The sequence below is a fragment of the Chrysemys picta genome, chromosome 12, assembly GCF_011386835.1.
Source record: "Chrysemys picta bellii isolate R12L10 chromosome 12, ASM1138683v2, whole genome shotgun sequence".
Classification (NCBI taxonomy): Eukaryota; Metazoa; Chordata; order Testudines; family Emydidae; genus Chrysemys; species Chrysemys picta.
This window is the reverse complement of record NC_088802.1, coordinates 44,310,447-44,327,629: the sequence shown is the minus strand read 5'-3', so window position 1 is coordinate 44,327,629 and position 17,183 is coordinate 44,310,447. Positions and strand designations below refer to the sequence as shown.

The 17,183-nt window shown below is 48.2% G+C and overlaps 1 protein-coding gene across 3 annotated transcripts; it reads right to left on the bottom strand.

Moving 5' to 3' along the window:
* Positions 1–349: 349 nt before the first annotated feature.
* On the bottom strand, positions 350–11,352 carry LOC135974795 (CMRF35-like molecule 2). 3 transcript variants are annotated; one of them, XM_065563484.1, is made up of 6 exons: positions 10,435–11,346; positions 9,455–9,793; positions 7,500–7,647; positions 5,646–5,761; positions 4,054–4,106; positions 350–3,383 (listed from the first exon to the last, which is right to left on the bottom strand). In XM_065563484.1, exons 1-6 carry the CDS (start codon positions 10,712–10,714, stop codon positions 3,228–3,230), a joined length of 1,092 nt encoding a protein of 363 aa, XP_065419556.1. In that variant the 5' UTR covers positions 10,715–11,346; the 3' UTR covers positions 350–3,227. The 3 variants fall into 3 exon arrangements, with proteins under 3 accessions (XP_065419556.1, XP_065419558.1, XP_065419557.1); XM_065563486.1 differs by having other exon boundaries at positions 10,737–11,339; XM_065563485.1 differs by lacking the exons at positions 350–3,383; positions 4,054–4,106 and having other exon boundaries at positions 4,123–5,761; positions 10,435–11,352.
* Positions 11,353–17,183: the final 5,831 nt, after the last annotated feature.

Genomic DNA, 17,183 nt, shown 5'->3' with positions numbered 1-17,183 from the left:
ACACTGACAGCTGGAGCTCTGCAGCCCTGGGGCTGACCGCCTCAGTTGTATGTACAGGGCTCACAGCTGCCTCCCCTGCTGTTAGGAGCAGGGCAGAGGCTCACAGCTGTGAGCCTGGTGGACTGCTCAGGTTGTCAGCACCAGGGGTGGAGGAAGGGCTCAAGTTATGAGCCCCATTCAGAGCTGACAGCCGATGTAAGTAACGCAGTGTCTACACAGATACGGCATCACCCTAACTACATCGACATAAGCACTACACCTCTTGTGGAGGAAAAAATCCACTTGGCAGGAAATAAATCAATGGGGGCACAGCTCCTCCGTCTGATAAATGATTGGTACAAACAAGTGCTTCATCCCCAAAGCCTTATTTTTATTGAGTCTACAGCACACACAAAATAGCAATAGTTGAGAGCACCCCAGCTAGTTACCCAAAGTCTGAGGTGGTCTCCAGTGGCAGTAGCAGACAGGGCTGGCTCCAGGCACCAGCACAGCAGCCAACGGAGAGGGGTGGCACGTCTGGCTCTTCGGCAGCAATTTGGCGGTGGGTCCCTCATTCCCTCTGGGAGCGAAGGACCTGCCGCCGAATTCCCGCCAGAAAATGAAGCAGCGGTAGAGCTGCCACTAATCACAATCGTGGGTTTTGTGATTTGTTTGTTTGTTTTTTTGCTGCTTGAGGTGGCAAAAATGTTAGAGCCGGCCCTGGTAGCAGGTCTCCAGTGGCCAGCCTTCCTCCTAGCCACTGGGAAGGTTTTTTGTCAGTGACCAATCTTTGTATAGGTTACTTCAGGGGAATAACTCAGAAAATCTCGAATAGGCTGACCATTTCCCTAGCAACCGTTTATTTAAAAAACAAAACAAAAAAACCCTCATTTCTTCTTATCAGTAAAGCAGCGCTCAGCAAAAAACAAAACTTATAATCACAGACACCTAGAGCCAAGATTAGGGTGACCAGATGTCCCGTTTTTGGGGACTTTTTCTTATATAGGTGCCTATTACCCCCATCCTGTTTTTTCACAGTTGCTATCTGGTCACCCTAGCCAATATCAGTTCTTCACACTCCCTTTCATTCCTATGAACCTGTCACTTTCTTATCCTCACTAACAAACACTGGTGCTGTGCAGCTGTTTTGTCTGCTCTACTTACAGCTAGGTCAAATTATTCCTGATTATGTGGTGTCCTCACTTCCAGCGTATAGTGGCTAAGGATACAAGATGGCTGCGGGTTCTGTTAACATCCTGTTTTGTAACAGGAAAATTCCAATGAAAGATTTTGGTTTCTTCAGTAAAATTCAAAATGAAATTTTTTACTTTGAATGGACATTTCAAAAGAAAAGAGAAATTTTAGTTTTGCTTTTACTTAAATGTCATTTTAATTAATTTTAAAAAAAAACAAAACAAAGAAATAACACTTTTAGTTGAACAAACTGAAAATGAAAATTCTTGTTTTGAATGAGTTTGAAGCTTTCTGTGGGAAATTTGGAGAAGTTCAAACAAAGTCTGTTTGAAATTTTTCATGGGGAAAAATGTCCTGTGACCAGCACTGCTTTGCCCTACGTCCACCTATCACATCTTGCCCGTAGTTGGATTGTAAGCACTTTGGAGAAGGGACAGGCTCATATTTTGTATTTGCACAACTTTCAGCGCATCCGGGCCCTGATCTTGATTTGGGCTTCTGAGTGCTGCTGTACTAGAAATAATTAGCAAAGAAAAACTATATTTGGTGGCAGGTAATATTGCATCAGGACACCTCCTCTCCTACCAAAACTTTTAAAGCGTGGAAATAAAAAGATGTCTTTTTGCATTCCTTTCCACCTTCACATTGCCTAGAACACTGTCAATAACACACTTCAACACTCCCTAAGGCTTTCACTTCCATCTCCAAGAGGTACCAAAGACGTGATATGTATCAAACTTGTATCCTAATGCAAAACCTTAAGAAACCTCATACGCTTTTCTTTTTTAACAGGTTGTATCAAGAGATCAGCATTGCTGACTGTCACATGATCCATGCACTTGAGAAGTTATTTTTGCTTTAACACTGCTGAGGGATTCTTAGTTTAAGAAACTAATTTAATCCCTCATGGCATGCAAATTATCTATCTAGATACTTTTATTGACTCCTGTGATGGGGTGGACTAGGTCTGGAGGACCCCCGTTGAAGACCTCATAGCCCTGCCTCCTCCTGCTCCCCCTTCCCCTCCCCCCCCAAAAAAAGCAGAGAAGTCCTCCAGGTGGCCTAAAGTGGCTGCAGAGAAGTAGCCAATCAGAGGGCTGCTGGAGCAACCAACCAGGGACCAGAAGGGCCATTAATAAAGGAAGCAACAGAGGCAGAGCAGTCTGTTGCCTGGAGCTTGAAGATGGAGGACTGGGTGCCTGGAAGAGCAGCAGGACCATGGACAGGTCATTATGGGGGCTGAACTCAGGGGACTAGCCCAGAATTTAGCCCAGGCGTCTCAAACTCAAATGACCATGAGGGCCACATGAGGACTAGTACATTGCCCCGAGGGCGGCATTACTGACAGCTCCCCCCCTGCCGCCCTCGGCCCCGCCCCCATTCCACCCCTTCCGTGAGGTAATCGCCCTGTGTCCAGGCAGTTCAAAATTCAGTTCTGTGGGGTTTAAGTTCCTGTATGAAAGCAGGCTGGGATGTAGGTGCCTGACCTGATTTGATTCCAGAGCCTGATAGATTTAATCACAAGGACACCTGTGAGCATATAAATTATCTTTCCATCCTTCTCTCCGACGCCTGGTTCTGTTTCCAGTTTAACTTGCTGTCAGAGGTGGTGACGGGGGAACTACCCTCTCTCCTGATCTGGAGGAAACTCCTCCTGCAGGCAGGTTTGATTCGTGGTCCTGCTAAGCTCCCTTTTTGCACCACGTGTATGATGTTCAAACATAGACACAAGGTTTCTCTCTTGTCCTGCTGAACAGATCCTGGGGAGTTTCATTGTCTGTAAGCCCAGCCATTGTTCTCTTTGAACTCACTCCTCACAAGAGAACAGCAACTGTTTAATTCCATCAGGCCACCTGGCCATCGGACAAACCAACAGATTCCAGTTCCAGCTGAGTGTGTCCGTAAGTCCTCTGCCTACAACAGCTGCCGGAGTTTGTACAGGTCAGATTTGCTTCTAAACCCGGTTACTTCAAATTTTGCCAGATAGGGATCAAGTAAGTCACTTGGATAAGGACTATGCAGCCCCCCATCCCCACTCTGCCTCATATCCAGGGTTAGTGTTTGGGTGGGTGCTTCACAGCGCTGTACAGGGTTTCCTCAGGGGGCTTGGCTGGACGTGTTGTCTTGGGGCGCTGCTCCACGTTGGCATAGATGGGCTGCTGGTCGGGGGTGGAAATCGTCACAGTGGCATAATAAACTTCTTCTGACCCCTGAAATAAAAACCTCATTCATCAGAGGGAAGAAGCTAGAATAGGAGCCCCCAAGTATCTGCAGCTGAGCAGACCCTGGCTTCATGAACTTCAGCGGGTCCCTTTAACCAAGTGACTTGTCTGGGCTGTGAATCTGTGGACGGGTGCATTACCCCTTTCAGCCAAAGCAGTCTGGGTGCAATCAGGAAGCCCTGTCCTGCGGCTGAGCTATATAAACAGGAAAAGGAAGCAAGGGGGAGAACAGGGAACTGAAACCCAACTGCACATTGGCTATCGCAGGCCCTAGGTTGCTAGTCTGACTAAGCTTTATACAGAGTAAAATGGATTTATTTGGGGTTTGGAGCCCATTGGGAACTGGGTGTCTGGGTGCTGGAGACAGGAGCACTTCTTAAGTTGTTTTCTGTTAAGCCTGCAGCTTTTGGGGGATGTGGTTCAGACCCAGGTCTGTGTTTGCAGCAGGCTGGCGTGTCCGGCTCAACAAGACAGGGTGCTGGAGTCCCAAGCTGGCAGGGAAACAGACTCAGAGGTAGGCTCAGCACATCAGGTGGCAGTCCCAAGGGGGTCTCTGTGACCTAACCTGTCACACTCCCCTCCCCCGTACCTGTGATATTACACCTCCCTAGGACAGCATTTAAGAGGTGATGTTACCAGGACATATGATTTAATTTACCAAATTTGACAGGTTGATTTTCTTGTCCCTCTGCACAGATGCTCCTGAAAGTGCTGGATGAGACAGAAAAGAGATCGAATTAGAGCCAAGTTACAGCAACAGGTAAGGGGGTAACTGTGGCTCTCACAGCTTTGCAGTTCTACGTTGCAAGGCTGACCTGTAACTGTTTTTCAGGGGACACACACACACACACTGAGCTCAGAAGACCTGAAATGTATGAAAACTGCAGTGCACAGTAAATCCAGCCCATTGAGTTTAGGTTAACTCCGTGCTGCCCTGCCACTGATCCAAAAGGAAATGGGTCTGTTCTCTAGGTGCTAACTGAGATCCAGCACCAGTCAGTAACTGCTTTCCATCAATACAGCCCTCTGAACCAAACTCCAGCTTCCCTTTCGACTCAGTGCAGACCTAGCCTACTGAACCAAACCAAACAGGGGCAAGTCAGCATAAATCCATCCAATCAATTCAACCAAACTTGAAAAGATCATTCGGTGCTAGCAAAAGCTCCGACATGAAAATGGTCTATTCTACAGGAATGGTCCAAAATGCCACAGCTGATAACAGCTGCGCTCCATTGTCTGAGGCAATCACCGGAGAGTGCTGTAATGTTTTTAGTAAGAGCTGATCCTGTGGAACTGACTGACTCTGAAATGACCCATCGCTATCCACACACCGCCAGATCCTGGACTGATCAGAGCTCACCTGAGCTCTCAAGCCAGGCTCCCACGCAGTGACACAGTGAGTGAAAAGGAAGGAGACCTTGGTGTTTAGGGTCAGATTTAGCATAGCACCTTTACTCCACAGGGAGTCCCATTGATTTCAGTGATGGAGTAAGCAGCTACACAGCATGAGGGGTGTGTGTGTATATGCAGTTTAGAGCTGGGCAAATAATGGATAGAGGGGAACTGGCAACCTCAAAACCTTGAAATTACTCTTTTTTTTTCAGGTTAAATTAAATGTTTTGTTTAGATAAAATTGAAATGTTTTCTTCGGTTTTGAGCGTTTTCAACATTTGATTGGTTTTTACACAATTTTTGAAACAAGAATTTGTTTCAAATTGAGAAACCCAAATGTTTAGTTTTGACATTTTTAAATGAAATAGATCAATTTTTTTGGGTTGGCTTTTTTCCCCCTGAAACAATTTGACGTGAGTTGGCAAAACGTTTTGGTGTTTCTGAGTTTGCATTTTTCACTGAAAAATAGTTTTGGTGGAAAAACTCTGCCCAGCTCCAACCGAGATGTAGAACAAACACCATAACCAGAGTTCTTCGCAGTTTTGGACAATGATGCCCGTGGGTCTCTGATGCATTTCAGACATGCTCTGTCGAGCTCAGCAGGGTGCAATAAGCAGAGAAGTCACTCAAGTGGCAGGGGCGCTGGAACAATGTGTATAGTGGGGGTGCTGAGAGCCATTGAACCAAACTGTAAACCCCATATTTGATGGAAACCACTTCAAGCCAGGGGTGTGGCAGCGCCTGTATTTCCAGCCCCTGTGCTTACTGGAGTTCTGGACTTTCCCATTTGGGGAAGAGAGAGGGAAGCAAGGATCAGAAACACGACTCATTGGAGGACACATGCAGGATTTCACTTACCTTTCTTCCTCTTCTTGGACAGTCTCACCAACATCACAGCAGCGAGCAGAAACAAAATGAGAAGCAGCAGGACACATGGTAGCAGGATGTAGAAGGGAATGTCTGAGTTTTGGGCCCTGTTGGAAAAAGAGAGAATGTCTGTTTCCCACTTTCTCCTTCTACTGCTAATTCAGCCAGGAGCAGCTGTTTGTTTGCACCAGGCCCATGGGGTCCAGCAGATTAATATCCTAGTCCGGGCTAAATCTAACGCAGGTCACCTATCGAATGGGTTTGGCACCTGTATCAGATACAAATGTGAGTAGCCAGCAAGATGGTGCCGTCTGTAGGAAGAGTCTGATGCAGCAGGCATGGTCTGCGCCCTGTGCACGTGGGGGAACGAGACACAGGCCAGGGCTTGGTGCATTGGAGGAGATAATGAAACGTTTATTTTTAGCCTGGTCTAGCTGTATCAGCACCTTTATTCGTAGATAATATTATCCCCCACCCCTTTGTTGTCTGCCCAGGTCATAGAAACTTTGAGGGTGAAGCTCTGTCTGGATCCCCTCGGGTGGGTTGGTCACACCCAGCCACCCACTCCGGCCCAGCTGACACTAAGGATTTCCAAAGCTGCATTAGTCTGGTGATTTCCCCCATCTCATGGCTCATTTCTCATGCACAGTATTGTATCTGGACACTATCTCACACTGCATGAGAATGTGCATAGCCAGCTACTTAACTAACTTCATCTGTCCCTTTTTTTAATCTTGTCTTTGAAATAAGCAGCAGCCTCTCTGGTACAGCTGATAAATATGTGCTTTAACTAACTTGTGGTGACTTTTGTTAATTCTTTGGTATTTTCTGCTCTGATCCTACAGACATTTTAAGCAAATACTTAACGTTATAAACATGCTTAAAGTTAAGCAAGTATGTGGAAGGGTTTGCAGGATAAAGGGCTTAGATATTTTGGTTTCCTTTAGGTTTTTTCCTGGTGCAAGGGGTTCTGTAGTTTTAATCCACTTTTAATTTTAGCTGAGAGAAATCTTCTTTTGTTTAAAGGGACAGCGTCAGCTCAAATTTGGTCCCAAATTTAGATGTTGTAAAAATGTTTACAAAACCCTAAGACCAACGGAGATGTTTCCATGCATTATTTTAAATTCCAATGTAAATAAGTAAGGATGCCCCTTGCAGCGCTGGCATCTGGCAACTCAAACCTGGTAGGATTATGCTAGTCAGTGCATGGGCTGGAGTGGAACTAATTAGAAGCAAAAGTGAAACTGACCAGTCGGCTTTCATTCTGGAAGATGCACAGAGCTCAAAAAGCAAACAAAATATATGGGGGAAAAGATCATTTGATTTTTAAAATTCTTAGTTTGAAATATTTTGGCTCTAGATCTTGCAGCTTGTCTACAGTTGGAGCTTGTTCAGTGCTGATTCAGCCACACCCTCTGCTGACTCTCCTTGTCAGGAATAGATCGTATAGACCAGGATGTAGATGTCCATGGGACTAGTCATGTGACTCAAATGGCCCATGTGCTTACATGGTTGCAGGGGCAGACTCTCAGACATGGTGCAGGAAGTGGGAGACACGAGCTGTGAGGCGGGAAATGAATGAGGAAGGGGGATGGTTACAGCAGTATGACCACATGGCTTTCCCAGCAGGCAGGGCACATGCTTAGACTTTGTGGTTTGGGCTGTCATCACGCCTAGGGGTCAGATGTGAGCTTGAGAGCCCAGGCCCCAATGTCTGCACAGCTATTTTTAGCACATTATCGCAAGCCCCACGATCACAAGTGTGTGTACCCAGGCTGGGAGCTCGCACCCAGCTGCAGTGTAGACGCACCTATAAGTGACTCTGGCTGGAGCACTGGTACTCACTCAGAGGCAGTGGTGTCCTGGTTAGTGGAGAAGCTGGATTTCCCTTTCTCAGCAGTTGTCCAGAGGGAAGTAGATATTGAGGGGGAAGAAGAAGCTGGGTGCACTGTCGCTGATGATGACCTTTTTGTTGGGGTTGGGGAAGAATTAGCTGAGGATAAAAACACTCCAGTAAATCAGATTCCCCAGGACAAAATGCCATTTTCTCAATGGCACTAAACGTTCTTGTTACTAAAAACAAGGTTTAGGCTTCAAGAGACACAGGGGAGGGATTCTCCTCTCTGCCGCGGCCCCTGCAGGCTGCTCCGGTGGGGTAGAGGGGCCAGGAAAGCCCTGCAGTCACCAGGGCAGAATTGCCCCAGCATAAGACCTGCATCAGGCTGCAACAAGTGGCCCTATGCTGCCTCCCACCACTGAGAACATTGGCCTGGGGTATGCCAGGCTGGGGGGGGGGGGCATGTCTCTGTCTGTCACTCAGGGCCATAGAAATTCTCTGCTTCTGGGGGATGCAGAGTAGGACATGGGCAGCCCGTGGGGGCAGGTTGTGGGAAATTAGAGTAGCCGCTGCTCTACCTTGTGCATGTGACAGCTCAGAACTGGAAAAACACCAGGGTGACTTAAAGCCAACTTTGCCCCCCTCCCTGTGGGGTGTGCCGCTTAGAGGCGGAACACAGAATTTTAGCCATAGATTCTTCACCTCTGGCCAGCCCATGCTTTGCTGAATTAACACTCCAGCAACAGAGTTAGTACATCCACCCTCGCTGTTCTCTTTGCGTCTGCACTGGGGGGTGCAACCTGGCAGGATCGAGAATCACAAGTCAATCCATGTAGATTTCAGGGCTGGAATTGGACTCCGCTAGTGCGAATTCTTATTGAATGTGAGATTTGTGTATGGTCCGGGGCGGGGGGGGGGGGGAGATAAAGGGCAGGGCCAATATTTATATTTCCCCTTAACCAGTGGGGTAGGGCATAGAGTGGGGGGACTGGTCCCCACAAAACATCAGCCCTCTCCTAAGAACACAAGAATGACCATATGGGTCAGACCAATGGTCCATCTAGCCCAATATCCTGTCTTCCAACAGTGGCCAGTGCTTGGTGCCTCAGAGGGAATGAACAGAACAGTTAATTATCAAGTAATCCATCCCCCGTCACACATTCCCTGCTTCTGGCAAACAGGCTAGGGACATCCAGAGCATGGGGTTGCATCCCTGCCTACGCTGGCTAATAGCCATTGATGGACCTGTCCTTGGTGAACTTATCTTGTTTTTTTTTTAAACACTGGTACGGTGTTGACCTTCACAACATCCCCTGGCGAGGAGTTCCAAAGGTTGACACTGCGAGTCTTTTATTCACTTAGAACTTCCCCATTCCTATCAGCAACAGTGATACCCAGACCCCACGGCTGCCAGCTCCTGTCCTCTTCCGGTTCTGGAGGAGTCCCCCAGGGCACTAACAGCCCCACCCTCGGGAACCAAAGCGGTGTCACCAATCAAGGTTCCCCCTTAAATCCGAGCGAGTGACTGGGAGCTCAGTGAGTGACACGAGTCCGCAGGCTCCAGACGAGGGCGGGACACATACAATCTATGATGAGAAAAGCCCAGAGTGAAAGCGGAGCCCCTTCCCCCGCTGCAAACCCCCCTCCACACCCACGACACGACCCAGTGCACGGAGAAACTGCCCTGCCGCGTTATATACAGGTGCTGCCGGTGTACCTGGGTGAGGGGCGCTCACCGTGTTCCCCGGGGCGAGCGCTGGGCGGGGCACTAGGAAACCGGGATGGACCTAAAATTCACTCTCCAGGGCAGCGCCTTGATTGACACCCCGGTGCCCCCCCAGCCCCCTCCGCACACACGTGTCCAGTATCGCAGCCCCGCAGAGCCCAGCGCGCCGGACACCGGCCTGCCTGGCTGCGGGCCCCGCACTCCCGCGTTCCCTCCAAGAGCGGCGCCGGGATTTACCTGGGGAGACGGTGACTTCCACAGTATCCTTGAGATCAGGAAGCCCAGTTCTCACTACCCCGCAGCGGTACGTGCCGGCGTCTGCCCGTGTCAGGTGCTCCAGGGTCACAGTGAACACGCGCTGGGTGTGATTGTCTCGGATGGAGACTCTGCCCCGCGTCACCTCCGCCTCCGACCCATCGGTCTCAATGAGGTGACCGTTGGAACAGAACCAACCTCCTCCTGCCCGGCACCAGAACTTGTGATAACGCTCATAGCCCGTCTGGTACCCGCACCGCACATCCACCGACCCGCCCGGGGGGCCGCGCACTGCCCCGGGGCCCGTCACCGCCCAGCAGCCTGCGAGAGACAGAGCCAGTGAGACCCGGGCCCCGTTTCCATCGGAACAAACCCAAAATGCCCCCAGCGCCCCGGGGAACGTTGTGGCGCCACCTGAGCCTCTGACCCGTGAGCCGAGGAGAGGAGCCGGGCACTGCGGAGAGATGGAGGGACCCGCCTCATGGCCGGCCGGGCAATAACCCCCAAACAATCACTGCCCCCCCCCCGCCACAGACAGGGGCAGGTTTCCGCTAACTCCCCCCTCCTCTCAGAGTCCATGACGTGAAACTGGGTCAGCGGGATCCCTGGTCCCCTTCCTTCGTGCTGGGTCCGTCATCACTAACTCCCGGGGAGAGACACCCCCCAGGGGAGTTTCCCCTCCCCCAATTCCTTAGCCGGGGCAGGGAGAAGGATCCGCTCTGCAGGAAGCGCAGAGGGCGGCTGGCGCTCAGAATAAACCACAGCAGAAAACGTGTTTGCAGGACAATAGGGGCTGCAAGTCTGGACCCCCCCGTAACCCCCTGATTGAGCATCACGGGAAAATGTGGGGGCCAATGTACCTTACACAGACTCTTCATGGCCACAGAGAGACTCCGGGACACTCCCGTTGTCCCCTTCTGGGCTGGGAAGTTTTTGGTCACTTACAAATGTAAAGCACCAACCTGCAGTAGCTTTAGCACCAGGGGAGCTCTGCAAACAAGCTCCTATTGACTGAGCAGCTACACGAACCGCGAGGAGCCGTTCAGATGATACAGGCCCCGAGCGAGAGGCAGGTACTTTACAAAGGCACAAAATCCCAGTCTCCGGGAGCGGTGCTCTGGGGTCCTGCAGGCTCAGGGGCCGTTCCTGGGATCCCTCCTCATCAGTTGCTCGCCGATAACACACACGTGGGTGTGCGACGGGCCCGAGGAGGAACAACGCTGGCTGGTTCTGCTGGGGCATACGCCGCTCACTGCTGCCTTACCTGGGAAAAGCATCCAACCCAGAATGGGGAAAATCCTCATTGTTCTGCCTCTGCCCGCAGCCGGGTGGGACGTGGATTCCAGGGGAGTCTCTCCAGGAAAATCCTTCCTTTGTGTTCCTAGGAAGCCCCGGGGCCGGGTTTCTCCTGTAGGCGTTTGCAATGAAACAGCCTCTCTAACTAGTTCTTTCACTGCAAGGGTTCCTCTTATCTACGCTACTTCACTTCCCTCGAGAAACGCTAAGGGGAAGTGCCTGATGTCTGACTCAGTGCATGGTGGTTTGCTTGCTATGGTTGGGGTGTTTCTGTTTTTGTTTGGTGACACTTGCGCCAGGACCGATTACAGGGCCTGGTGGAAAATGGAAGCTGCAGTAGCAAGGAGTTCCTGAAATGTGTGTGGATTTCCACCAGGAAACCCTTTATTTTAAACACGCAAATATTCCCAGCTTCTCTCATTTGGCAGATCTGCCCTGGGCAGTGTGTAAACCACCTCCCTGCTGCCCGGTGACCCAGCCTAGCCTTACAGAAAATGGACTCCATCAGCAATAACAGCCGCAGAAAATGAACCCATCCAGTGGCACCACATGCCTCTTAACGTTTTAATTTTGTTCTTAGATCTGGTTGAAAGGTTTAGTGTGGAAAGCTTTCCTGCTGCTGAACAATGTGTAATTGAAACTGAAATCTTTGCATCTGAAGAAGTGAACTTCTTACCCACGAAAGCTTATGCTCCCAGTACTTCTGTTAGTCTCAAAGGTGCCACAGGACCCTCTGTTATTTTTGTTTGGTGACACTTGCGCCAGGACCTATTACAGGGCCTGGTGGAAAATGGAAGCTGCAGTAGCCAGGAGTTCCTGAAATGTGTGTGGATTTCCACCATCAAACCCTTCATTTTAAAGACGCAAATATTCCCAGCTTCTCTCATTTGGCAGATCTGCCCTGGGCAGTGCGTAAACCAACTTCCCGCTGCCCAGTGACCCAGCGTAGCCTTACAGAAAATGGACTCCATCAGCAATAACAGCCGCAGAAAATGAACTCATCTAGTGCTACCTCATGCCTCTTAACGTTTTAATTTTGTTCTTAGATCTGATTGAAAGGTTTAGTGTGGAAAGCTTTCCTGCTTCTGAGCAATGTGTAATTGAAACTGAAATCTTTGTGGGAAAATTCCAGTGAAATGCGTTTGTTTTCCTGAAGGCAAATTTGAGATGAATTTTTTTTTATTTTGAATCAATGTTTCAAAATGAAATGAAAATGTTAGTTTTGTTTGGACGTGGATTGCTTCCTTTAGGGTTTTTTGAGGGAAAACGAAGTGAAACAAAAATGAAGTTAAATCAAAACGTTGATTCAAAATAAAAATTCTTGTTTTTAATAAGTTTAAAACTTCTGGGAAAACCTGAAAATTTTCAACTGATATTTTGAACAAATATATATATTGTGATAGACCCAGAGCAGTTGGGAACAGCAGAGTAGTAGAAGGGAGATAGACTGGTCACTGGATAAGTAGTTTTCTGTTCCCTGAGTGACCAGAGCAGGCGCTGCTCCAGGCTAATAGACCACCTGACTCCAATTAACCTGCTAAGAGTCAGGTGAGACAGTTAAGCACCTGACTCTAATTAAGGCCCCTCTGATGCTATAAAAGGGCTCACTCCAGTCAAGCCAGGGGGAGCTAGAGGAGAGGAAGTGGGTATGAGGTGCTGGGAGCAAGAGGTACAAGGAGCTGACAGAGGGTGTGCTGCCGGAGGACTGAGGAGCACAAGTGTTATCAGACACCAGGAGGAAGATCCTGTGGTGAGAATAAGGAAGGTGTTTGGAGGAAGCCATGGGGAAGTAGCCCAGGGAGTTGTGGCTGTCATGCAGCTGTTACAGGAGGCACTATAGACAGCTGCAGTCCACAGGGCCCTGGCCTGGAACCCGGAGTAGAGGGCGGGCCTGGGTTCCCCCCATACCTCCCAACTCCTGATTGTGGGGGAAAAGAACTGGGGGGCCTTCTTTTTAATGAGCAAAGTAATCCTAAAGACCCAAATTCTGACCCTTTGACAGAGGTCTGTTATGTTGACAGCCCTTACAGAAAGCAGTACAGGCCAGGGCCTGAACTGGGCTAGACTGCACAATTCCCTGCCAAACTCGGGCAAGGGTCATGACCAGAGGGGGTGGGGGGGAGGGAAGGAGGGAAAGAATAAAAAGCCCCAGCAGCAGCACTAATGAAATATGTTCATGGCTGATGAAATATAATAACCACTTGTGTGAAGCAATAGGTAACTTTAGCTAAATGCAAACTGACTAAATGCAGCTTCTCCTTTGGGTGATCTGTGACCCACTCCGTGATTCCAACTAAATGCAAGGTAGCCAATCATGGTTCTCTTCTGGGTGCTCTGTAACCACCCTGAATTTCTAGCTAAATGCAAAACTAGCCAATTAAATACCTTCTTTAAGCGTCCTGTCAACCACTCCCCGATACACTGACCGTAACATCCGGAAGGTACTATGCACCCTGCTGAGAATATACCCTGAATAAATGCCAAGCACTGCCCATATCGGAAGCCACCAAGAAGCGCCCCGCTACCCAAATAAACACCCAATTCTCAGAAAATAATTAGGAAGGTACCGGGAAAGGGGGACTGACCCCAACTCTTATTTCTTGCAAATGACGTATAAGTTGTACTGTGCTTGCGGTTTAACGAAATAAAGGCAGCCTGCGTGCTGACCTAGGGGTGTCAGTCTTCGGACTGCACCCCAGTGCACTGGTATGTATGTCAATAAACTGGCCTCAGGCTTGAGTCTGTAAACTAAAATCAATGTGTGGGTGTCTTTGACCACAACATGATCAAACACAGGAGGAACTGACCTGGTCTATAGCTTCTACCAGAGGGGAAGGTCTCTGGACTGTTTCCTGACACACAGGGTGGATCTGTGGCGGAGCAAATCTGCCAATAAGCGCAGGACCCACCAAGGTAGAGGAGGAACTTTGTCACTATATATATATATATATATATAAAAATAAATTTCTTATAGGGAAAAATGTCTTTTTTCTGACCATCTCCACTTTGTCCTACCCCCAACTGTCATGTCTCTTGTCCCTAGTTAGATTGGAAACACTTCGCAGCAGGGGAAGTCTCTTATTTTGTATTTGTACAGCTCCCAGCACACCTTGGAAATGATCTCCGAGCCCTCCTGGTACTGCCTGTGGAGGGAAGAACACTACAGCAGCCCAACACTGGTGCATTTAATTTCAGAAAGGGGAACTATGCAAAAATGAGGAGGCAGGGCCAGCTCCAGGCACCAGCCGAGCAAGCTGGTGCTTGGGGTGCCAGCTTGTAGGAGGCGGCATTGTTTTGTGGTGGTGGTGGTCTGCTCTGGCCGCCCTGTAGGGGGCAGCGGTGCGGAGGACGGGAGTGCCCTGCAGCAAGCCTGGCAGGGCAGTCTGCGTCCTTCTCTCCCAGCCGACCGGAGCGGTGTGGAGCCCTCCCGGCATGGGGCACGGCGGGAGGAGCCGCGTGGCAGCACCCCGCTGAAGCCCTGGCCGCCCCCCCCTTCTCTCTTTCCCCCTGCTCCCTCCACTAGCCGGGGCACATCTGCAGGGCAGGGAGTCCCCCTGCACCCTGGCTCCGGCCGCGCCGCAGGTTTTTTTTTTTTTTTTTTTTTTTTTGCTTGGGCGGCCAGAAAGCCAGAGCCGGCACTGTGAGGAGGTTAGTTAAACAGAAATTAAAAGGTACAGTGCCTAGAGTGAAATCCCTGCGAGCTGCATGGACACTTTTCAAAGACACCATATAGAGGCCCAACTTAAATGTATACCCAAATTAAAAAACACTGTAAAGGAACTAAAAAAGAGCCACCGTCACATAACAACTATGTAAAAGAAGCAGTGAGAGATAAAAAGGCATTTTTAAAAAAGTAGTAGTCAAATCCTAGTGAGGTAAATAGAAAGGAGCATAAACACTGCCAAATTAAGTGTAAAAATGTAATAAGAAAAGCTAAAAAGGAGTTTGAAGAACAGCTAGACAAAAATTCAAAAGGTAATAAAATGTTTTTTAAGTACATCAGAAGCAGGAAGCCTGCTAAACAACCAGTGGGGCCCCTGGATGCTCGAGATACAGAAGGAGCGCTTAAAGATGATAAAGTCATTGCGGAGAAACTAAATGTATTCTTTGCCTTTGTCTTCACGACAGAGGATGTTAGGGAGATTCACAAACCTGAGCCGTCCTTTGTAGGTGACAAATCTGAGGAATTGTCACAGATTGAAGGGTCATTAGAGGAGGTTTTGGAATTATTTGATAAACTTAACAGTAACAAGTCACCGGGACCAGATGGCATTCACCCAAGAATTCTGAAAGAACTCAAATGTGAAATTGCGGAACTATTAACTATGGTTTGTAACCTGTCCTTTAAATCAGCTTCTGTACCCAATGACTGGAAGATAGCTAATGCAACACCAATATTTAAAAAGGGCTCTAGAGGTGATCCTGGCAATTACAGACCGGTAAGTCTAATGTCAGTACCGGGCAAATTAGTTGAAACAATAGTAAAGAATAAAATTGTCAGACACGTAGAAAAACATAATTTGTTGGGCAATAGTCAACATGGTTTCTGTAAAGGGAAATTATGTCTTACTAATCTATTAGAGTTCTTTGAAGCAGTCAACAAACGTGGACAAGAGGGATCCAGTGGACATAGTGTACTTAGATTTCCAGAAAGCCTTTGACAAGGTCCCTCACCAAAGGCTCTTACGTAAATTAAGTTGTCTTGGGATAAGAGGGAAGATCCTTTCATGGATTGAGAATTGGTTAAAAGACAGGGAACAAAGGATAGGAATAAATGGTAAATTTTCAGAATGGAGAGGGGTAACTAGTGGTGTTCCCCAAAGGTCAGTCCTAGGACCAATCCTATTCAACTTATTCATAAATGATCTGGAGAAAGGGGTAAACAGTGAGGTGGCAAAGTTTGCAGATGATACTAAACTGCTCAAGATAGTGAAGACCAAAGCAGACTGTGAAGAACTTCAAAAAGATCTCACAAAACTAAGTGATTGGGCAACAAAATGGCAAATGAAATTTAATGTGGATAAATGTAAAGTAATGCACATTGGGAAAAATAACCCCAACTACACATACAATATGATGGGAGCTAATTTAGCTACAACTAATCAGGAAAGAGATCTTGGAGTCATTGTGGATAGTTCTCTGAAGATGTTCACGCAGCGTGCAGTGGCAGTCAAAAAAGCAGACAGGATGTTAGGAATCATTAAAAAAGGGATAGAGAAGAAGATGGAGAATATCTTATTGCCCTTATATAAATCGATGGTACGCCCACATCTTGAATACTGCATACAGATGTGGTCTCCTCATCTCAAAAAAGATATACTGGCACTAGAAAAGGTTCAGAGAAGGGCAACTTAAATGATTAGGGGGTTGGAACAGGTCCCATATGAGGAGAGATTAGAGGCTAGGACTTTTCAGCTTGGAAAAGAGGAGACTAAGGGGGGATATGATAGAGGTATATAAAATCATGAGTGGTGTGGAGAAAGTGAATAAGGAAAAGTTATTAACTTGTTCCCATCATATAAGAACTAGGGGCCACCAAATGAAATTAATGGGCAGCAGGTTTGAAACAAATAAAAGGAAGTTCTTCACACAGCGCACAGTCAACCTGTGGAACTCCTTGCCTGAGGAGGTTGTGAAGGCTAAGACTATAACAGGGTTTAAAAGAGAACTAGATAAATTCATGGAGGTTAAGTCCATTAATGGCTATTAGCCATGGTGGGTAAGGAATGGTGTCCCAAGCCTCCGTTTGCCAGAGGGTGGAGATGGATGGCAGGAGAGAGATCACTAGAGCTAGAAATAATTAGCAAGAACAATGGCAGCCAAGGTTTCACCCCAGCACACGCCTCCATCCAAAACTGTTAACACATGGAAATAAAAAGCTAAGAGGATAGACTTTGGGATTCCTTCCCACGTCCATATTGCCTGTAGGGCTGGGAGTTCTGCACTTCAGCCCTCAAGGCGTCCACTTCCACTTCCAAACAACCAAATGCAACATGTACCCAACGTCAGCAAACCTGCACCCTTAACAGTGACCTCTAATGCATTTCTATCAAGAGCTCAGCACCTCTGACTGTCGCATGGCCCATGCACTGGGAAAGTTCCTTTTGCCCTGACACAGCCAGGTGCTTGTTAAGGTTTTGTGGTTGGAGATAGTGATTGGGGGCTTGTCTACACTTGAAAGGCTGCACTGGCCCCTGCAGCGCTTCAGCATAGACACCACCTATCACCAACGGGAGGGGTTCTGCTCTTGACGGAGTTATGAAAGTTACAAAATACTATGTAGGCAAATACCCCTTCTGTATAACTGATCTTTGGGCAATTACCATCTGAGAAGCAACAATGTGGCCAAAGGACAGAGCCCAGAGTGTCTTAGATTTCTTGCAAAATGGGTACGTTTTTCATCAGACCAGGAACA